This window comes from Sus scrofa, chromosome 13 (assembly GCF_000003025.6).
Source record: "Sus scrofa isolate TJ Tabasco breed Duroc chromosome 13, Sscrofa11.1, whole genome shotgun sequence".
NCBI lineage: Eukaryota > Metazoa > Chordata > Mammalia > Artiodactyla > Suidae > Sus > Sus scrofa.
In genome coordinates, this window is record NC_010455.5 from 122,940,184 (window position 1) to 122,957,051 (window position 16,868).

The 16,868-nt window shown below is 49.0% G+C and overlaps 1 protein-coding gene across 5 annotated transcripts in view; it reads left to right on the forward strand.

The window, feature by feature from the left end:
• The window catches only part of VPS8 (VPS8, CORVET complex subunit), a 259,945-nt gene extending 246,503 nt beyond the window's left edge, over nt 1-13,442 (forward strand). For 4 of the 5 annotated variants that reach the window (XM_021069974.1, XM_021069976.1, XM_021069975.1 and 1 more), the window contains 2 exons: nt 6,109-6,189; nt 9,611-10,297. In XM_021069974.1, coding sequence (XP_020925633.1) covers nt 6,109-6,189; nt 9,611-9,760 — 231 coding nt within the window. In that variant the 3' untranslated portion in view covers nt 9,761-10,297. Of the gene's footprint in view, nt 1-6,108; nt 6,190-9,610 lie in introns of all 5 variants that reach the window. The other variant, XM_021069973.1, reaches the window with a different exon arrangement.

Sequence of the window (16,868 nt, forward strand, 5' to 3'; positions counted from 1 at the left end):
ATGCAAGTTCGATTCCCTGGCCTCCCTCAGTGGGTTAAGGATCCTGCATTACTATGAGCTGTGGTGTAGGTGGCAGACGTAGCTCGGATCCCGCGTTGCTGTGGCTGTGGTATAGGCTGGCAGCTACAGCTTACAGCTCTGATTCGACCCCTATCCTGGGAACCTCCATGTGCTGCGGGTCCGGCCCTAAAAAGCAAAAAAAAAAAAAAAAAAAAAAAAAAGAAAGAAAGAAAGAAAGAAACCATTTGGCAGAAACATCCTTTATTAAATTTTCTCGTTATAGCCAAGGGTGGCTAATATGCATCTGAACTCAATGAATGTTGAAAACAACATACCTAATCAGGGCACCTCAGAGAAACAGGAGTGCTAAGTGAGGGGTTGATTTGGTCCAGTTCAGTCAGAAGGAGGCAGATGCCCATAACCTGCGAGTGTCCTGCTCCCAGAGGTCTCAGGACAGAAGTCCAGACGAGCAGAGCTGTTCTGGGTACAGATTAGCCCTGTGCTGTTCTAAGTGTCACGCAGGAGCATGTTAGAAACACCCCACTGCAGACCTAACCAGAATCTGCGTTTTAACAAGATCTCAGTGATTGTTATGCACATTAAAGTTTGAGAGGCACTGGATCAGAAAACATGGGTTGGACCATCATTTGAGACTCCTGCACTTTCTACCTCAGTGAGCAAGCCCTGGGGCGGGGACCCAGTCAGTGTGTCCTGTGCCTCAAATAGACTCACCTGCCAGGCAGACTTCCTGCCAGGCAGACTTCCTGGGGGAGGGGTGAAAGCGAGTTCTATTTTTAACAGCAGCATTTTCTACTTCTGATCTGACATGACCTTCACTTTCCTAGAGTGATTTGAGTTGGTTTCCAAAACACATCCAATTGGATGAAATAAAGAGGAAGTCTAGTTTGTTTTCTTTTTGGCCGTCCTGTGGCCGTGGAATTCCAGGGCTCAGGATCAGATCTGAGCCTCAGTTGTGACTTATGTTTTGCAGCAATGCTGCATTCTATTTAACCCACTGTTCCTAGACTGGGGATCAAACCTGCATCCTGGCACTGCAGAAATGCTGCCGATCCCATTGTGCCACAGTGGGAACTACTGAGATTTTTTAAAAACTGTATGCCTATGGGAAATAATACAAAACCAGACTAACAGCACACATAAATGTCGCCATGAAGTCCCGTGCAACTACTGGCCTTATGTAGCTGGCCACCTAGCTTTGAGTTCCCTAGTGACAAAAGCAAAGAGGAAAACACAATTAGTAGTAAGTCTACACAGGTAGTAACTGTGTCCAGCACAGTTTTTCTCAGCACAGTGTCTGATGGGAATTTCTCAGTGGACCATCACAAATAGCTTATACATCTATGGCTTCGTAACAAGTACAGTAGAACATTTCATGAGATCTTTGTTCTTACATTATCCCTTCAAGGCAAAGGTTGTTTGTTTTTTAAATTTATTGGAGTATAGTTTATTTACAAAGTTGTGTTAGTTTCAGGTGTACAGCAAGGTGATTCGGTTATATGCATATGCCTTCTTTTTCAGATTCGTTTCCCATGTATATTATTACAGAATGCTGAGTAGAGTGTCCTGTGCTATACAGTAGGTCATCATTGGTTATTTATTTCATATATAGTACTGGGTATCTGTTAATCCCAAACTCCTGACTTATCCCTCCTTCCCATGTTTCTCCTTTGGTAACCATAAGTTTGTTGTTGAAATATGTGAGTCTGTTTCTGTTTTATAAATAAATTCATTTGTATCATTTTTTATCAGATTCCACATGTAAGTGGTATCATATGATGTTTGTCTTCCTCTGACTGCACTTAATATGATAATCTCTAGATTCATCCATATTGCTGCAAATAGCATTATTTCATGCTTTTGATGACTACATCATATTCTCTTGTATATTTGTACGACCTTTTCTTTATCCATTTCTCTGTTGATGGGCATTGAGGTTGCTTCCATGTCTTGGCTTTTGTAAATAGTGCTGCTGTGAACACTGGGTTGTGTGTACCTTTCCAAATTATGGTTTTCTCCAGATACATGCCCAAGAGTGGGACAGCTGGATCATATGGTAGTTCTGTTTTTAGTTTTTTAAGGACCCTGCGTCCTGTTCTTCATAGTGGCTGCCCCAATTTACAGTCTCACCAACAGTGCAGGAGGGCTCCGTTTTCTCCACACCCTCTCCAGCATTGACTGTAGACTTTTTTTTTTTTTTTGGTGGTCTTTTCTAGGGCCTCTCCCGTGGCATATGGAGGTTCCCAGGCTAGGGGTCGAATTGGAGCTGTAGCCATTGGTCTACTCCAGAGCCATAGCAGCTCGGGATCTGAGCCATGTCTGCAACCCACACCACAGCTCACGGCAACACTGGATCCTTAACCTACTGAGTGAGGCCAGGGATCGAACCCACAACCTCATGATTCCTAGTCGGATTCGTTAACCACTGTGCCACAATGGGAACTCCTACTGTAGACTTTTTGATGATGGCCATTCTGACTAGTGTGAGGTGATAGTTCATTGTAGTTTTGATTTTCTTTTTTCTAATAATGAGTGATGTTGAGCATCTTTTTAAGTGCTTTTTGGCCATCCATATGTCATCTTTGGAGAAATGTCTACTAAGATCTTCTGCCCATTTTTTTGTTGACTTTTTAAATTTTTTTAATTGAGCTGCATGAGCTGTTTGTATATTTTGGAGATTAATCTCTTGTCACATCATTTGCAAATATTTTCTCCCATTCTATGGGCTTTTCATTTTATGGTTTTCATTGCTGTGCAAAAGCTGTTAAGTTTAATTAGATCCCACTTGTATTTTTTTTTTCCCATCATTCCAAGAGACGGATCCAAAAAGTTTTTGCTGAGACTTATATCCAAAAGTGTTCTATGTTTTCCTCTAGGAGTTTTCTAGTATTTGGCCTTAAATTTAGGTTTTTATTCTGTTTTGACTTTATTTTTGTGTATGGTGTGAGGGAATGTTCTAATTTCATTCTTTTACAGGTAGCTATCCAGTTTTCCTAGCACCACTTATTAAAGAGACTGTGTTTTCTCCATTGTATATTTTTGCCTCCTTTGTCATAGATTAATTGACCATAGGTGTGTGGGTTTATTTCTGGGCTTTCTATCCTGTTCCATGGATCTCTGTTTCTGTGCCAGTATCATACTGTTTTAATGACTGTAGATTTGCAGTACAGTCTGGAGTCAGGGGGCCTGATTCCTCCAGCTGTTTTTCTTTCTCAGGATTTCTCTGGCTATTTGGGATTTTTCGTGTTGCCATACAAATTTTTATATGTTTTGTACTAGTTCTGTGAAAAAATGTCATTGGTAATATGACAGCAATTGCTCTGAATCTGTAGATTGCCTTGGGGTAGTGTAGTCATTTTGACAATATTGACTTCCAATCCAAGAACATGGTATATCTTTCCATCTGTGTCATCCTTAATTTCTTTCATCAGTGTCCTTATAGTTTTCAGAGTAAAGGTCTTTTGCCTCCTTAGGTAGATATGCTCCTAGGTATTTTATTCTTTTTAATGCAGTGGTAAGTGGGATTGTTTCTTTAATTTCTCTTTCTGATCTTCTGTTGTTAGTATATAGGAATGCAAGAGATTTCTATGAATTAATTTTGTATCCTGCAACTTTACTGAATTCATGGATGAGCTGTAGTAGTTTTCTGGGGGCATCTTTAGGATTTTCTATGTATAGTATCATGTTATCTGCACACAGTGACAGTTTATTTCTTCTTTGCCAATTTGGATTCCTTTACTTCTTTTTCTTCTCTGATTGCCATGGCTAGGACCTCTAAAACTATGCTGAATAAAAGTGGCAAGAGTGGACATCCTTGTCTTGTTCCTGATCTTGGCAGAAATGCCTTCAGCTTTTTACATTGAGAATTATGTTAGCTGTGGGTTTGTCATACGTGGCCTTTATTATCTTGAGGTAGGCTTCCGATGTGCCCACTTTCTGGGACGTTTTTTATCATAAATGGATGTTGAATTTTGTCAAAAGCTTTTTGTGCACCTAATGAGATAATCGTGGTTTTTATTCTTCAGTTTGTAATGTGATTGATTTGTGGATATTGAAGAATCCTTACATCCCTGGGATGAATCCCACTTGATCATGGGGTCTGACCCTTTCAATGTATTGTTGGATTTGGTTTGCTAGTATTTTGTTGAATATTTTTGAGTCTGTGTTCATCAGTGATTTTGGCTTGTAATTTTTTTGGTGTGGTATTTGTTTTGGTATCTGGGTGCGAAGTTTATAAAATATAAACTTCTATATGGAGAGATCTTTTCTCACTCTTGCTGCTTTGTCATTTTCCAGCTTGGCTTTTACAACCTTTTTTCTAATTAACCTGCCTTAAACCCCTCACCCCACCCAGTGCCACCTTACCTAGTCAATTCCTGACTTGGTTCCATTTTGTATCTTCCTCATTAAACTTCATCACAGAGTAGCCAGAGAATAAGCAAAGGTAAGATCAGGGTGGCCTGGTTCCTGTCCTATGGACTGTGGGCCCCATAGCTGAGGTGTTGAATGGCCAGTGAAAGGCACATGTTGTCCTTGTCCTTAACCTGCCCTGCTCCCCAGTTCATGCCAATACTGAGGGATGTGGAAAATCAGGGACAGGACCATGCTTTCCATTTTTAAGTCTCTCAAAAGCAATGATATGTTCTGTTTTGCTTGTTTAAGGCTCTGTTTATATATTTCTCAAACCTTCAGATCATTCCCCTGCATACCTCACTTAGTATCTATTGGAAGTGTGATATTCTACATACTTTCTCTCCAAGAACAGGATCGTTTTTCTAGCAAATTATATTGAGACATGTTTTTCAAACTGTCACGGCAAGTTTAAACATTCTCATATAGGAGGATGATCCCTCCACGTGTCTGGCAGACCCAGAGGCGTGAGTCTTGAATGAACAGTGGGGCCCCTGAGGTCCATCCTCTTCTCTGTCAGGCTGCCCTGATCAGGACTGCCCTCAGCCACCCCCACATCTCTGAGAGCTTTTAAGAACTGAGGCAGCTGTTCCCTGGGCTGGTCTCTGGGGTATCACTGTGGGGTTCCCGAAGCCCCTGAGTTGTGAGCCTCCTTATCTCCGTTGCAGCAGATCCTTCCACCTAGTTAGGAGATGAAGCTGTGAGGTAATATCACACCCACTAGCAGGATTTCTTTCAGGGGTAGTGCTTATTTCCATTCTCTCTTAGTTGGAAGGTCTCTCTGGTTAGTAGGTTTTTATTCCCCGCTAAGGGTGTGAAAATTTTGGGGAAAAGACTTCAGTCATTCCTGGAACCTAAGTTTATGTAACCTCTTAAAGTTTCTTTATGTTAGAGTGTCCGCTGTGGTGTAGGCCAGCGGCTACAGGTCTGATTCGACCACTAGCCTGGGAACCTCCATATGCCACGGGTGCGGCCCTAAACGGCAAAAAAAAAAAAAAATCTCATCTAATTTGGTATTCAGTAACCTCCCAAGTCAGAGCAGTGACTTGCCTAAGGTCACATAGCAGGTCAGGATTAGGACTGGCATTGCAATTCACCTCTGACTCCAAAGCCTAAGGTGGCCTCTGCCAGGATCCCATCTCCTCCTCCAGCTGTGAGCTGGGCTCCCCCGAGCGTAGGACCACAGTGTTGGCACAGTAGCCTGTGGAGCAGAGCAAGAGTGCTGGAGAAGCACGTTAGCCCGCAGGCGGCTACCAGCTTTACGAGGCAGGAAAATGACCTGATTTTTCATTGACAGTGTTTCCCCACTACCACCAGCACAAAGAAGGGGCGTCTTTGCTGGCTGTATTCAGCGAGGAATATGGGGGTGCAGGGCCGGGAGGAGATGAGTTACTCTGCATCCTACAGGCAGAGGGGGACAGGGAAGCCCTGAAGGACACTCGTGAGTATAGAAGATCTCAAGGCCACACGGGAAGGAGCCATGGAGAGGTCGGCCTGGGGCTGGCGCCAGGGCTCTGCGGAGGGACACGCTCACTTCTAACTAATGTGCAGGAAAGTACCGGTTGCTGGTGGCATGGGTTTTCTTCAGAAAAGTGAAGGAAGCACCACATCCTGCTTCACCGTTGACCAAACAGAGACTGCCCACGGGTGTTATTAACCTTACTGCTTTTGATTTCTCAGGCCATCTCAGAACCTGTTCTGGATCCACAGCAAATCCAAGCATTCGATCAGCTTTGTCATCTCTACCGAGGAAGTTCCAGGGTAATGTTTGTATGGTTGTTTACATTTTTGTTTCTCTATTTATAATTACTCTTTTGGTAACAGAGTGTCCTCACATCCTCGCTCCAGTCTCTTCTTCCTCAGTCTGTGCAGTGCCCTGGCATCTCTGTTGTCCCTGTTACTGCCGTGTGGAGCGCTGAGCCCAGGGAGGACACAGAAGGGCATCTGTGCTAGGACTGCCTCCCAAGAGAGCAGGCATAAGCCTCATCCCTCATGAGTCTTTGTTTATAATGACAACTGCCAAATCTGCCCTAAGCGCAGTCCCAGACTCTGAAGGACATCTGCATTGGTTTAATTTGGTTTGGCCATGAAAGATAAATGCTAAATAGCAGTGGCTTAACTAAGATAGAATTATAAATGCAGGCATCACTGGGGACTGACCATCCATGAACCTCTCTTCTCCCTTGTGGCTCTGCCATCCCTAACATAGGGCTTATACTCATGTGGCTCAGCATGGTTGCCCCAGCTCCAGCCATCACATCTGCATTCCTTCCAGCAAGGCAGAGGACAAGAAGGAAGACTATAAGCCCTCTATTTAAGGACAGTGCCTAGAAATTGTACACACACTTTCACTTACCTCCTTTGTCCAGAACTTAGACATGTGACCATACCTAACTGCAGTGGACACTGGGGAAATTGGTCTTGATTCCAAAAGGCCATAGGCCAAGACTGCTGGAATCCTGTAACTGTAGAAGAGTACAAATTTGGAAGGCTGCAATAGGCCACAACCTCAGTCTAGGGGTCCCACAGGCACTTCAGAAGTGCCCTTACTAACTTTCCCAACCTGCTGTTGCTTGATCGTGCCTGTCTCCAGCTGGCACCCTCTGTCATCCAGTCACCCAGAGGAGGAACCTGCCAGGACTCTGAGCTCCTCTCTCCCACCCATCCACTCAGTCATAGGGAGAGCCCACTCAGCAGGCATCTCCTATGCATCTCCTGGGTCTCCCCTTTCTTTCCAACTCACAGAGTCTCTTGTCCAGGTTGCTACTTATGTACCATCTCCACACCCAAAAGTCATTAATTTAACCCCTTGCTTAAAACACTTTCCTGACTCTCCATCACCTAGAAGTGGAATTCCAACTCTGTCACCTCCTCTCCCCAAGTCACCCCTAAATTCTAGCCAGGCCAAATCTGTTCCCTGAGCTTTTCTTTGAGTTTACACAGACTGCCTTTGTGCTCTGTTTCTATGCCTAGACTCCCTTCTCCTGCTCCCCATGCACCTGCCAGGTTGCTGGCAGCTCAGAGGAAAAATGGCGTTCCCTTTCTGAGAGCTGATCTAGGCTTTATTCCAGGAGGTTTCTCCAGGGGCCTCCTGGATGCAGTCAGGCAGCTTTATTGAACTGGCATCATTGCCTCCATCCCTTCCCAGCCTCAGCCCCACTCCATCCCAGGAGCTGGGTTTCTAGGCCTTCTATTTGAAGGTCTGCTGCTTCAAACTGTTGAGCTATTATTTTCAGGACTCACAGATTTCCAGAACACCAAGTTACCAAAGTAGAACACAAAAACCTCTCTTTTTCTTGGAAAATAGGAATTCCGCACAGACAATATTTTCTATTGTGGCCTAGCAGTAACAAACCTGACTAGTACTCCTGAGGACGTAGGTTCTATCCCTGGCCTCACTCAGTGGGTTAAGGATCCGGCATTTCCATGAGCTGTTTTGTAGCTGTGGTTATGGCTAGGCCAGCAGTTGTAGCTCTGATTCGACCCCTAGCCTGGAAACTTCTATAAGCTGCAGATGTGGCCCTAAATATATGTATTTTTGTGGTTGATCTGCTTCAGTGTCTGAATGTGAACAAATTTTAGATTTATGTAGCATCTATCACCTGTCCTGTTATATAGCATTGTACATAATAGTCCTTACAGAGAGGTCCACAGGTTGACGGGCAGCCGAGAGGGTGAGAGCAACAGGAAGTGGCGCAGGTGGGGCTTGAGCGGAGGAGGACACCTCTCTGTAACCTGCTTGGGTGGCAGTGGAAGTCCCTGCAGGGAGCTGGCAGTTGGAGCTTTCCAGCCAGTGTTATGAACTGTGCGTTGGACCACAGCCATGAGTCTGAGCCAGGACCAGGCACTGGGTTGATTTAGACAAATTGTCACTTTAAACCAAGGAGCCTTCAGATGTCTCCCCAGTTACCTCAGCCATTGGAAGTGAGTTTTAAGCAGAAGTGACAGACACGTGTGAGCCTTCTGCCTGGGTGGGGGTGGGTTGAGGGGAGAACCCTTGCCAGAGGTCAGAAAACAGCTAGAAGACAGAGCCCCTGGCAGGGGAGGTGGAGAGAGAGCAGGTGACACAAAAGTTACCTCAGAGAAGGTAGAACTGTAGGCAGCTCCACGGGGCAGAAACTGTCACAGGGACAGAGTTTGCGTCCCACGGCGGCACTCACGGCGGCACTCACGGCTGGGTGACCCAGGGTGAGTTACTTAATGTCTCAGGACTCTGGGATTTTTACCCAGAGGGTGGCTGTGGAGGATCAGCCATGATTCGGGTGTGAAGGCCCCCCCCCCGCGCAGGTACCTGGGGCTGCTAGAAGCACGGCGGGCTCCTGGCCTGGAGGCCAGCCCAGGCAGGCCCACCCCGGCATGCTCGATGGCCCAGCCTCACAGCTGCCCTGCCCCCAGGTGAAGGCCCTCAGGCGCAGCAGTCCTCTCTCCACCGACCGCCAAAGGCATCTTGAGAGCTAGGCCAGTGGGCTCTGTCCTTTTGTAGAAAGGAGCCACTGAGGTCCAAGGAGTGGGCTGAGCCTGTTCCAAGAGGCTGGGTGAACACTCTCTCCTCCGCGGTAGGTATTCTAGAACTGAGCCTCTGACAGAGTGAGGGTGTCGCTGGGGTCACTGGTGGACACAGAGAGCTGGGAACAGGGAGGCCACATAGAGGAGAAGGTAGCCTCTGGGAGCTTCCTGGGAACCCCTGCATCGGAAGCGGCAGCTGGGCGTCTGTGTGGCGCTGTCGGGTTAAGAGGAGGGGGGTTGGAGCCTGTGATGTCCCTCAGCCCAGGAGGATGTGCAGAGGGGACAAGTGTGGAGTGAGCTGAGCGGGGAGGAGAGAAGCTCGGTGCAGGGGAGGGAAGGCAGGCAACAGGGTCACAGGCTCTCCCAGGAGGGCACCCGGGAGGTGCTGGACGGGACAGCTCTCCCTAGTCAACATCGCAGTTTGATGTGCCCGCGGGACTTATCCTGTCCAGCCTTATCGCCATTAGAGGAGGAAATTAAGGCCGTACAAAACGATGTGAACTTGTGCACAATCACCGTGGCTTGTTAGTGAGATCCAGATCTGGGGCCCACACCTGGTCGTGCCCCCTCTCCTGTGTGGCAAGGCCCCTAGGGGAATCCGCCCCCATGTTCCTGTCCCCCTCCTGGACCCTCTGTCCCCCTCGCCTCCGTTGATGTGTATCCCCTCCTTTTGCAGCTGGCTCTCCTTACAGAGCTCTCCCAGAACCGCAGCGGCGAGAGCTGCAGGCCGTTTGGTGGCTCCCAGAGTGGCCCAGCCTTCAACAGCATCTTCCAGAAGGAGAACTTCCAGTTGCAGCTCATTCCTCCGCCTGTGACCGAGGACTGAAGCCTCTCCTGGGGCCGCGCCCTGCTGGCCTGCTCACCAGCCCGAGACTCCATCTCTTCCTGATGTTGCCGCAGCATCAGCACCAGACTGGTTGATTGTTTTGCCTCCTAAGCAAATGATTGTCACATATCTCCATCCAGTTATTTAAGAAAATGTGTTTTGCCTTTTGGGATGGTCTCAGTTTCCCCTGAAGCGTAGAGAAGAGGCGGAGCCCCCGCAGGCGGCGTTCCAAGCCTGTCACACCTGATCTCCTCCAGCTGGTGGCCAACACTGAGGGCTGTCACCTCCTGCTGCCTTTGGGACCAGGACCAGCACAGTCGGGACTTGTGGGCACTGGGCTGCAGCACAGCTGAAACCTGCGTTGGAGGCAGGGAAAGGCCTGAGGGGGCTGGGGCACCTCCCTTTCTGTGTGTTTATGCTAAACCCGTTTGAGTGTAAGACGTGCCGTGTCCAACAATACATGCCTCCTGTTAAGCCCTGCAGGACTGCTGGCTGTCTCGCTATCAAGTCATAAAGGACGTTGAGAACCCTGTCGCACATCAGTTCTATTGCTCACAATCAAGACCCCTGCTTTTCTTCAATGAGCAGCTGCATCACAGGCTCCATCCAGAGCACCCCCACCCAGGCCCTCCCCTGACAGGGACTATGCTACCAGAGCAGTGTTTGTACAATTTCTTAGCCCAGGGAGTACATATATTTTAGAACCAATCACAGGAGCTCACACACATGCAGAGACCAGGTGTCCACCTCGCAGGCTCAGCTGCTCCCTTTGCAGTTCACTCAGGCTGCCCAGCCTCCTCAGACCACCTGTGAGGACGAGCCCACCGGGCAGCTCCAGGCCTGAAACCTGCACTTAACAGCCCAGGAACTAGCAAGCACCTTCTAGGGGCCAGGCCCCATGGTGGGTGCTTCACGTGTGTCACTGCTAACCTTCCAGAACAACTCACAGGAAACAGATGTATAAACTAGATACAATCTTATTTTTTTAATGCGTAAAGTTGCCAGGTCAAGGATCGAACCTGTGCCATAGCTGTGACAACAGTGAATCCTTTAACCACCAGGCCACCAAGGAACTCCCTAGATCCAACTTTTAATAGAAGATAAATCTTGCTTCTGCCACATCCAGGCTGTGATCCCAAGCAAGTCACTTGACCTCTCTCAGCTTTAGATTTTTTTATAAAATACAGCAAAAACTAAATGAGCCAGGACCTGTGAACACACAGTGCTATTGCAGGCATGTGGCAAACACCCCAGAAATGTTAACTCAGCTCTTAGCACAGAACTCCTGCCAACAGTGGCACAGGCTGCCATCTCCTGACCAAGACATGAGGAGGCCACACTGGGAGACATGGTCAAGTGTTAACTGAGCACCAATTGGATGCCTGTCGCAGCCATATGCGAGTCTTAACCCCATTCTACAGATGAGAAAGCTGAGGCTCACACTGGGGGGATAATTTAACCAAGGTGACACACAAGAAGTGGCAATGGGAGTTCCCATTGTGGCTCAGCAGAAACTAATCTAACTAGGAACCATGAGATTTCAGGTTCTATCTCTGGCCTCACTCGGTGGGTTAAGGATCCGGTGTTGCTGTGAGTTGTGGTGTAGGTTGAAAGACATGGCTCGGATCTGGCGTTGCTGTGGTGTAGGCCAGCAGCTGCAGCTCCCATTCAGCCTCTAGCCTGGCAACCTCCATATGCCTCAGGTTCGGCTCTAAAAAGCAAGGAAAAAAAAAAAAAAAAAAAAAGGTGGCAAAGCACAAATTTGAACTGATCCCAGAGCCAGTGATGCCACCTCCCTAAATTCTGTACCAGAATATTTCTTGACAAATCTAAAGGCCAAAGGGGTTCGATAGTCTCAAAACGTGGAGGTTGCCTGCTCTCCTTCAGCCCATAAAGAGCCAAGGCAGTTTACAGGGCACCTGAGCCCTGCTCAAAAGAGGGCCGGTAAACACCAGCAAAGCACTCTCCTGCAGCCCCCTGCCCAGTTTATCGTCCCCAAGAGTTCTTTAACTTGTCATTCCAGTCACAGCACTATTGCATAAATGACAGCAGCTGCATATCCAGGTCATGCCTTCTGGATTGGATTTGACGAGCCCTCTTGTCTCATCTAAGGGTGGCTGAGAAACCGACTCCAGGGCTGGGCAGTGCTGGGCCCAGTCCCTGTCCACCCCCACCTCGTGGCACTTAGTCCATGTTCTACTCTGCAGGGACGTCAGGTCCCACTTCTGAAGGGGAGAGACGTCTCTGGAAATACACCCAGGCTGTCAGCAGCAGCAGTTCTGCTGACATGGCCATGGGAGCTCACTGGGGGCAGAGGGGAGGGTGTCCTCCCAGGATTGAGGCGCAGCAGCTCTGAGCATGCTCCAGCCCCAGCTGAGCTCCAGCTGCAATTCCAGGTCACATGCCCACCCTTAGGCTTGGACAGGTGGTAAGAGGAAGGAGCTGGGAAAGGGGAGGTCCAGACACCCATCAGCTACCACTTGGGGAGGGCAGGTACCCTGGTCTGAGCAGGCTCCTCCTGTGCTGCCCCCGTGGGGGCGGGAGAGGTGGTCCTTGGAAAGGATCTCAGGGTCCTCAGAGGAGAGGGGAGGGATTCTGATTGGCCAAAATGCAACTTGTCCATCACAGTCTGTTTCTCCTTTAACCGGTAAACAGAACCATCTGAAAATGGTTACTCAGCTCCCAGCTTCAGCTGAGCATCCTCCTTCCTGATGTGGGGGTGGGGATGGAATCTTGCCCAGTTCTCCACAGAAGGCAAAACTGACTGCTGGGAAAGGCCATGGGCTGCTGGTCAGGAGCCCCAGTTTCTAGGCACAGCCCCCCACAGGCTCATGTGTGAGCTGAGGAAGCCTGTTAACTCTCCTCAAGATGCATCTGCTCCGTCCATAGCAAAGGTCCAAGTGACGCGGGGTAATGGGTTACCAACCAGAGCCTACCAGAGTAGGAGGTGGAGGGGAAGGTGTTTTTGGGAGAGGAAAGCCATCAGGGGCCTCATCAATGATGAATGCATCAGTGAATAAATAATTCAGATCTTTGGGGATCCTTTTAGAAACAGTATGTTTCCACTCAGTTCTGCCTGATGAAAATGTTTTTCCAAAGGTACATCTCACCCATCAGATGCCTGCCATGCACCCAGGGCTGCAGGAAAAACCTAGTGTACTGGGGGAGGGGGGCTCCAGTTCATCTCAGGAGCCCCCTTGTCGGGGGTATCCATGGCTGTCTGCCACCAGCCTCCTCCACACCCCAGGATGCTATGAAGCCTTCTCCACTTCCCCAGGAAAGTGGCAGTTTGACTCACCTTGTTTCCGTGCTGGGGTGTTTTCCTGTCTGCATCACTCCTGAAGGCATGACTATGTCCAGTGCACTCCTGTGTCTCCCACAGCACAGTCAGTGCTGAGAACAGCCAGCTGCCAGCATCTTCTAAGTCTTTTTAAAGTAAACCTTTTATACACAGAAATGTTCTCAAACCGCATGTGCAAAGCTGGGTTAATTCACAAAGTGAACACACCTATGTAACCTGCGCCCAGATCAGGCAAATAGAAATGACTGTACCCCTGACGTCCCCTGAACTCTGTTCACCACCCACACACCCTACAAGTTAACCAACATCCTGACTCCTAAAAGCACGGTTTTCGCCTGTTTTGAACTTCATATAAATAAAATCCACTACTTACTCTTGGAAGTGGCTTCTTTCACCGCAGTTCTGTTTGTAGACTTATCCCTGTTATTCATTCTCTCTGCTAAGTAGTATTCCACCGTATGAATATACCATAACTTAGCTATTCTATTGTTAATGGGCATTTGGGTTGTTTCCAGTACTGGCCCAATGCCATTCTTCTTCCTGTCTTTTGGTGGACATATGCATGCACTTCTGTTGGGTATAAACTTAGGAGAGATTTGGCAGGGTCAGACGGTGGGTGTAGGTAACACCTTTTGAATACATGCCTGCCTGTGTGAATGAATCAATGTCTCCAGCTTGGGGAGCGGTGGGATGGGTAGGACGCACATAGAGGCCCCTGCACGGTCCCTTCCCAGCTCTCAGTGCGCGGGCCCCGGCTTCTGGCTCCTGCCCCAGCCAGGAGCCTGCCGTTAGGCTGCTGGTGGGTTCGGGCCTCTGCCTCACACGAGGACACTTCTCAATCATTGAGTGGAGCCAGTAGCCCCCACTCCTACCTGCCATCTGTTCCCCCAGAACTCTGTGCTATGTCTGCCTCAAAGGGCAGAGTTTGGTCCTAAGAGTCTGGGAAGGCCATGTCCCAGGCCCTAGCAAATTGGGGAACGGCATGGCTTGCACAACCTGAGCTTTTTTCTCTCGAACAAGTTGGCCCATCATCCCACCTGTACCCCCACCTGACATGAGTTCCAGCCAACATTCCCCCTTCATCCACCCCTCTGCTGACCCTTCCCGATCTCATCATTCCCGTTCTGAGTGGCTGTACCAGGCAAAACATGCGGCCCACATGATTTCCTGCTTGATTCAGGAAACACATTACAGCTCCAGGAATTCACTGCCTGTGACTCTTGAAAATGTTGGGGTGAGAAATCTCTGGGGAAGAACTGACCTGTTTTGGACCCCAGTAATCTGAAAGGACCCAAGTGAATTTAGTTGGACCTACTGATCTTGTGCTGACCTCCCAGTGACCTGTCCAGAGATGCCCAGTCTAGGCCCCCATGTTTACCTAGGGCCTGGGTTCCTCGGGAAACCCTGGTGTCCTCTCCATACTCAGTGCAGCTCCAAAGTCCTCTAGAGTCACCTCTCATTGCTCTAGATCCCCAGGAAAAACAGGATCTGTGGATCCCTATGCAGATCCCACCCAGGCCTCAGTGAGCCCACCTCTCCCGACACAGCACAGGGTCTACCCAAAGGCCCCTGGCGTGTGTCGTGGATACACTGGGATGGCTCTTCCAGGTCCTTCTGCTGATACATGGGGGTACCTACATTTGCTTGGTAAATTCTGGCACCACAGTTCACACAGGCAGATTCTAAACCTGGAGGCGGAAACTCAGCCCTCTGTCTACCACACGGGGTGCTTGTTCATGGCTGGGTCGTCAGAGTCTACTCAGTGCCCTGGGAAGCCAGCCTGAAGTGGGTGATGACTGCTACTTAGCACAGGAAGGGATCGGTATCAAAGGCCCCACTTCAGCAGGGCTGGGAACAGGAGAGGCAGCAGCAGCTGATACCGAAGTACTAAGATCTGAGGCTGATTCCCAAGAGAGTTCTTAGATCCAGCACACATTACCACTCCCCACCCCAAGCCTAAAAAGTGTCTGGGTCTCATCTGAGTCTCAGGCCAGACCTGGGTCAAGGCCAAGCCAGGCTGGGCAGAAAGCCAGAGTGACTTAACAACAAGCACAGCATTGAGCGATGCCTGGAGGGCTGGGCTGTGGTCCCTGGATGCCCGCACCTAGAGCCAGGGCTATCCTGGGGGTTGGGGGATGGGAGTGCAGCAGACAGCCTCGGGGCTTCAGGTGTGGGGAGGAGAGAGAGGCGAGGGAGGCAGTGGGAACAGGACTAAGCAGGAGGGGGCAGGTGTGAGTGCAGGGACTCCACACGCGAGGGTGACACCAGCTGGATTTGGAATCAACTGCGGTTTGGGGCTCTGACCCTGCTGTGTACCTGCCGTGTATAGCGACTCACCTCCGTTTATTGTTGACTTGGCTCTTGGGTGCTTTGGCCTTGAACTCATGAAAGTATCCTGCCCTGCCCACCACACAGAGTTGCTGGGTTTGAGAGGTAAGGTGACGTCTGGGGAAATGCTTGCTCAGTCCCCCTTCAGATGCTGGGGGGTTCCAGGACCACAACGAGGTCCTTTCTGTCACCATCTTGCAGTGATGCTCCAGATCTCCTTCCTGGGATCAATCATCTGGACGGTACACTAGGTGAGAGGCTACCTGCCATAGAGGCCTACAAGGTCCCATCCCAGCCCAAGCTTTCTCACCTCCCCTCTCCAAATCTGCACACAGTTTGGGGCTGGAGACTAAGAAAGACAGTGAGAAACAAATCGTCTCCTTTCTCCAACCCACTGGCCCAAGGCCCTTCCAGTTGGACTGAGGTCACTCCTTGTGGAAGCCAGGTGGTTCCAGGACACACACTCTGTGGTCTGGCCTTTCATCCCTCCCCCAGGCAGGTCGGTACCTTGCTGCCTGAACTCACGGGCAAGGTCAGGCTCTACCCGCGCTCACTGTCCTGGGCTCACCATCTTCAAAACAGCTTCCTGGGCTTGTGTCTGATTCTAATAGTAATGTCAATTCATTTCAGAAAACTAGGGAAATTCCAAAAAGCAAAGAAAAACACCATTAATATCTAGGCATATTTACTTTACCTTGGCTTTCACTTGCTATTTCCATCAAATTCCCTTAGATGCCTGGTTTTGGAAGAATTCCATCTGACTTCTAATTGCCCTTCCTTAAACCCCTCCGCAGTGAGCCTGAGTCCTGAGGTCGTCTTACCTTCATTCAGCACAGAACTGGGGTGGGACACCAAGGTTAAAGGCATTACCAGTTCCCAGTGACTGAACTGTAATGAGTTGCTAAATTAAAGTTTACTGCAGAATAAGTGTGTGTAGTCAGCATCTGTAAGCTGCTACAATGTGATGCTTTCTAGAATATGGCCATGCAGTTATGTGGAGAGTTAAATTAGTAGCATGAACATATAGCCGATGAGATTTGCTGTCTGCAGAAGTCACTTTAAAAGACAAGGTATCTTGTGAAGGCAGAAAAGGTAGCCTAGAACTGTGATTAAACAGAGAAGCAGCAAGGGCCAAATCAAAGCACTGAGATATTTGCAGAAAGAGTGTGTATGTGTGTCCATCGGGTGGAACACAGGCTGTGGAGGGAAGGTGAGTGGACGACGTCGTCCTCTGCTGGGTTGGGGACAGGAAGCGGTACCCTCTGCTCTCCTCCTGGCTCACTCCCAGCCTCTTGGCTCAGCCTCCAGAGACCCTGAGAGTGGAAAGGGGCTGCAACGCAGGCAGAGGCAAAAAGCAGGAGCTCCATGGCCAAGGTAACTGGGTTCAAGTCCGACTCCCACTTACAAATTGTGCCACTTTGGACAAAAATGTTTACTTAGTTTTTTTTTCCCTTAATACTTTATGAAGAATGTCCTTCA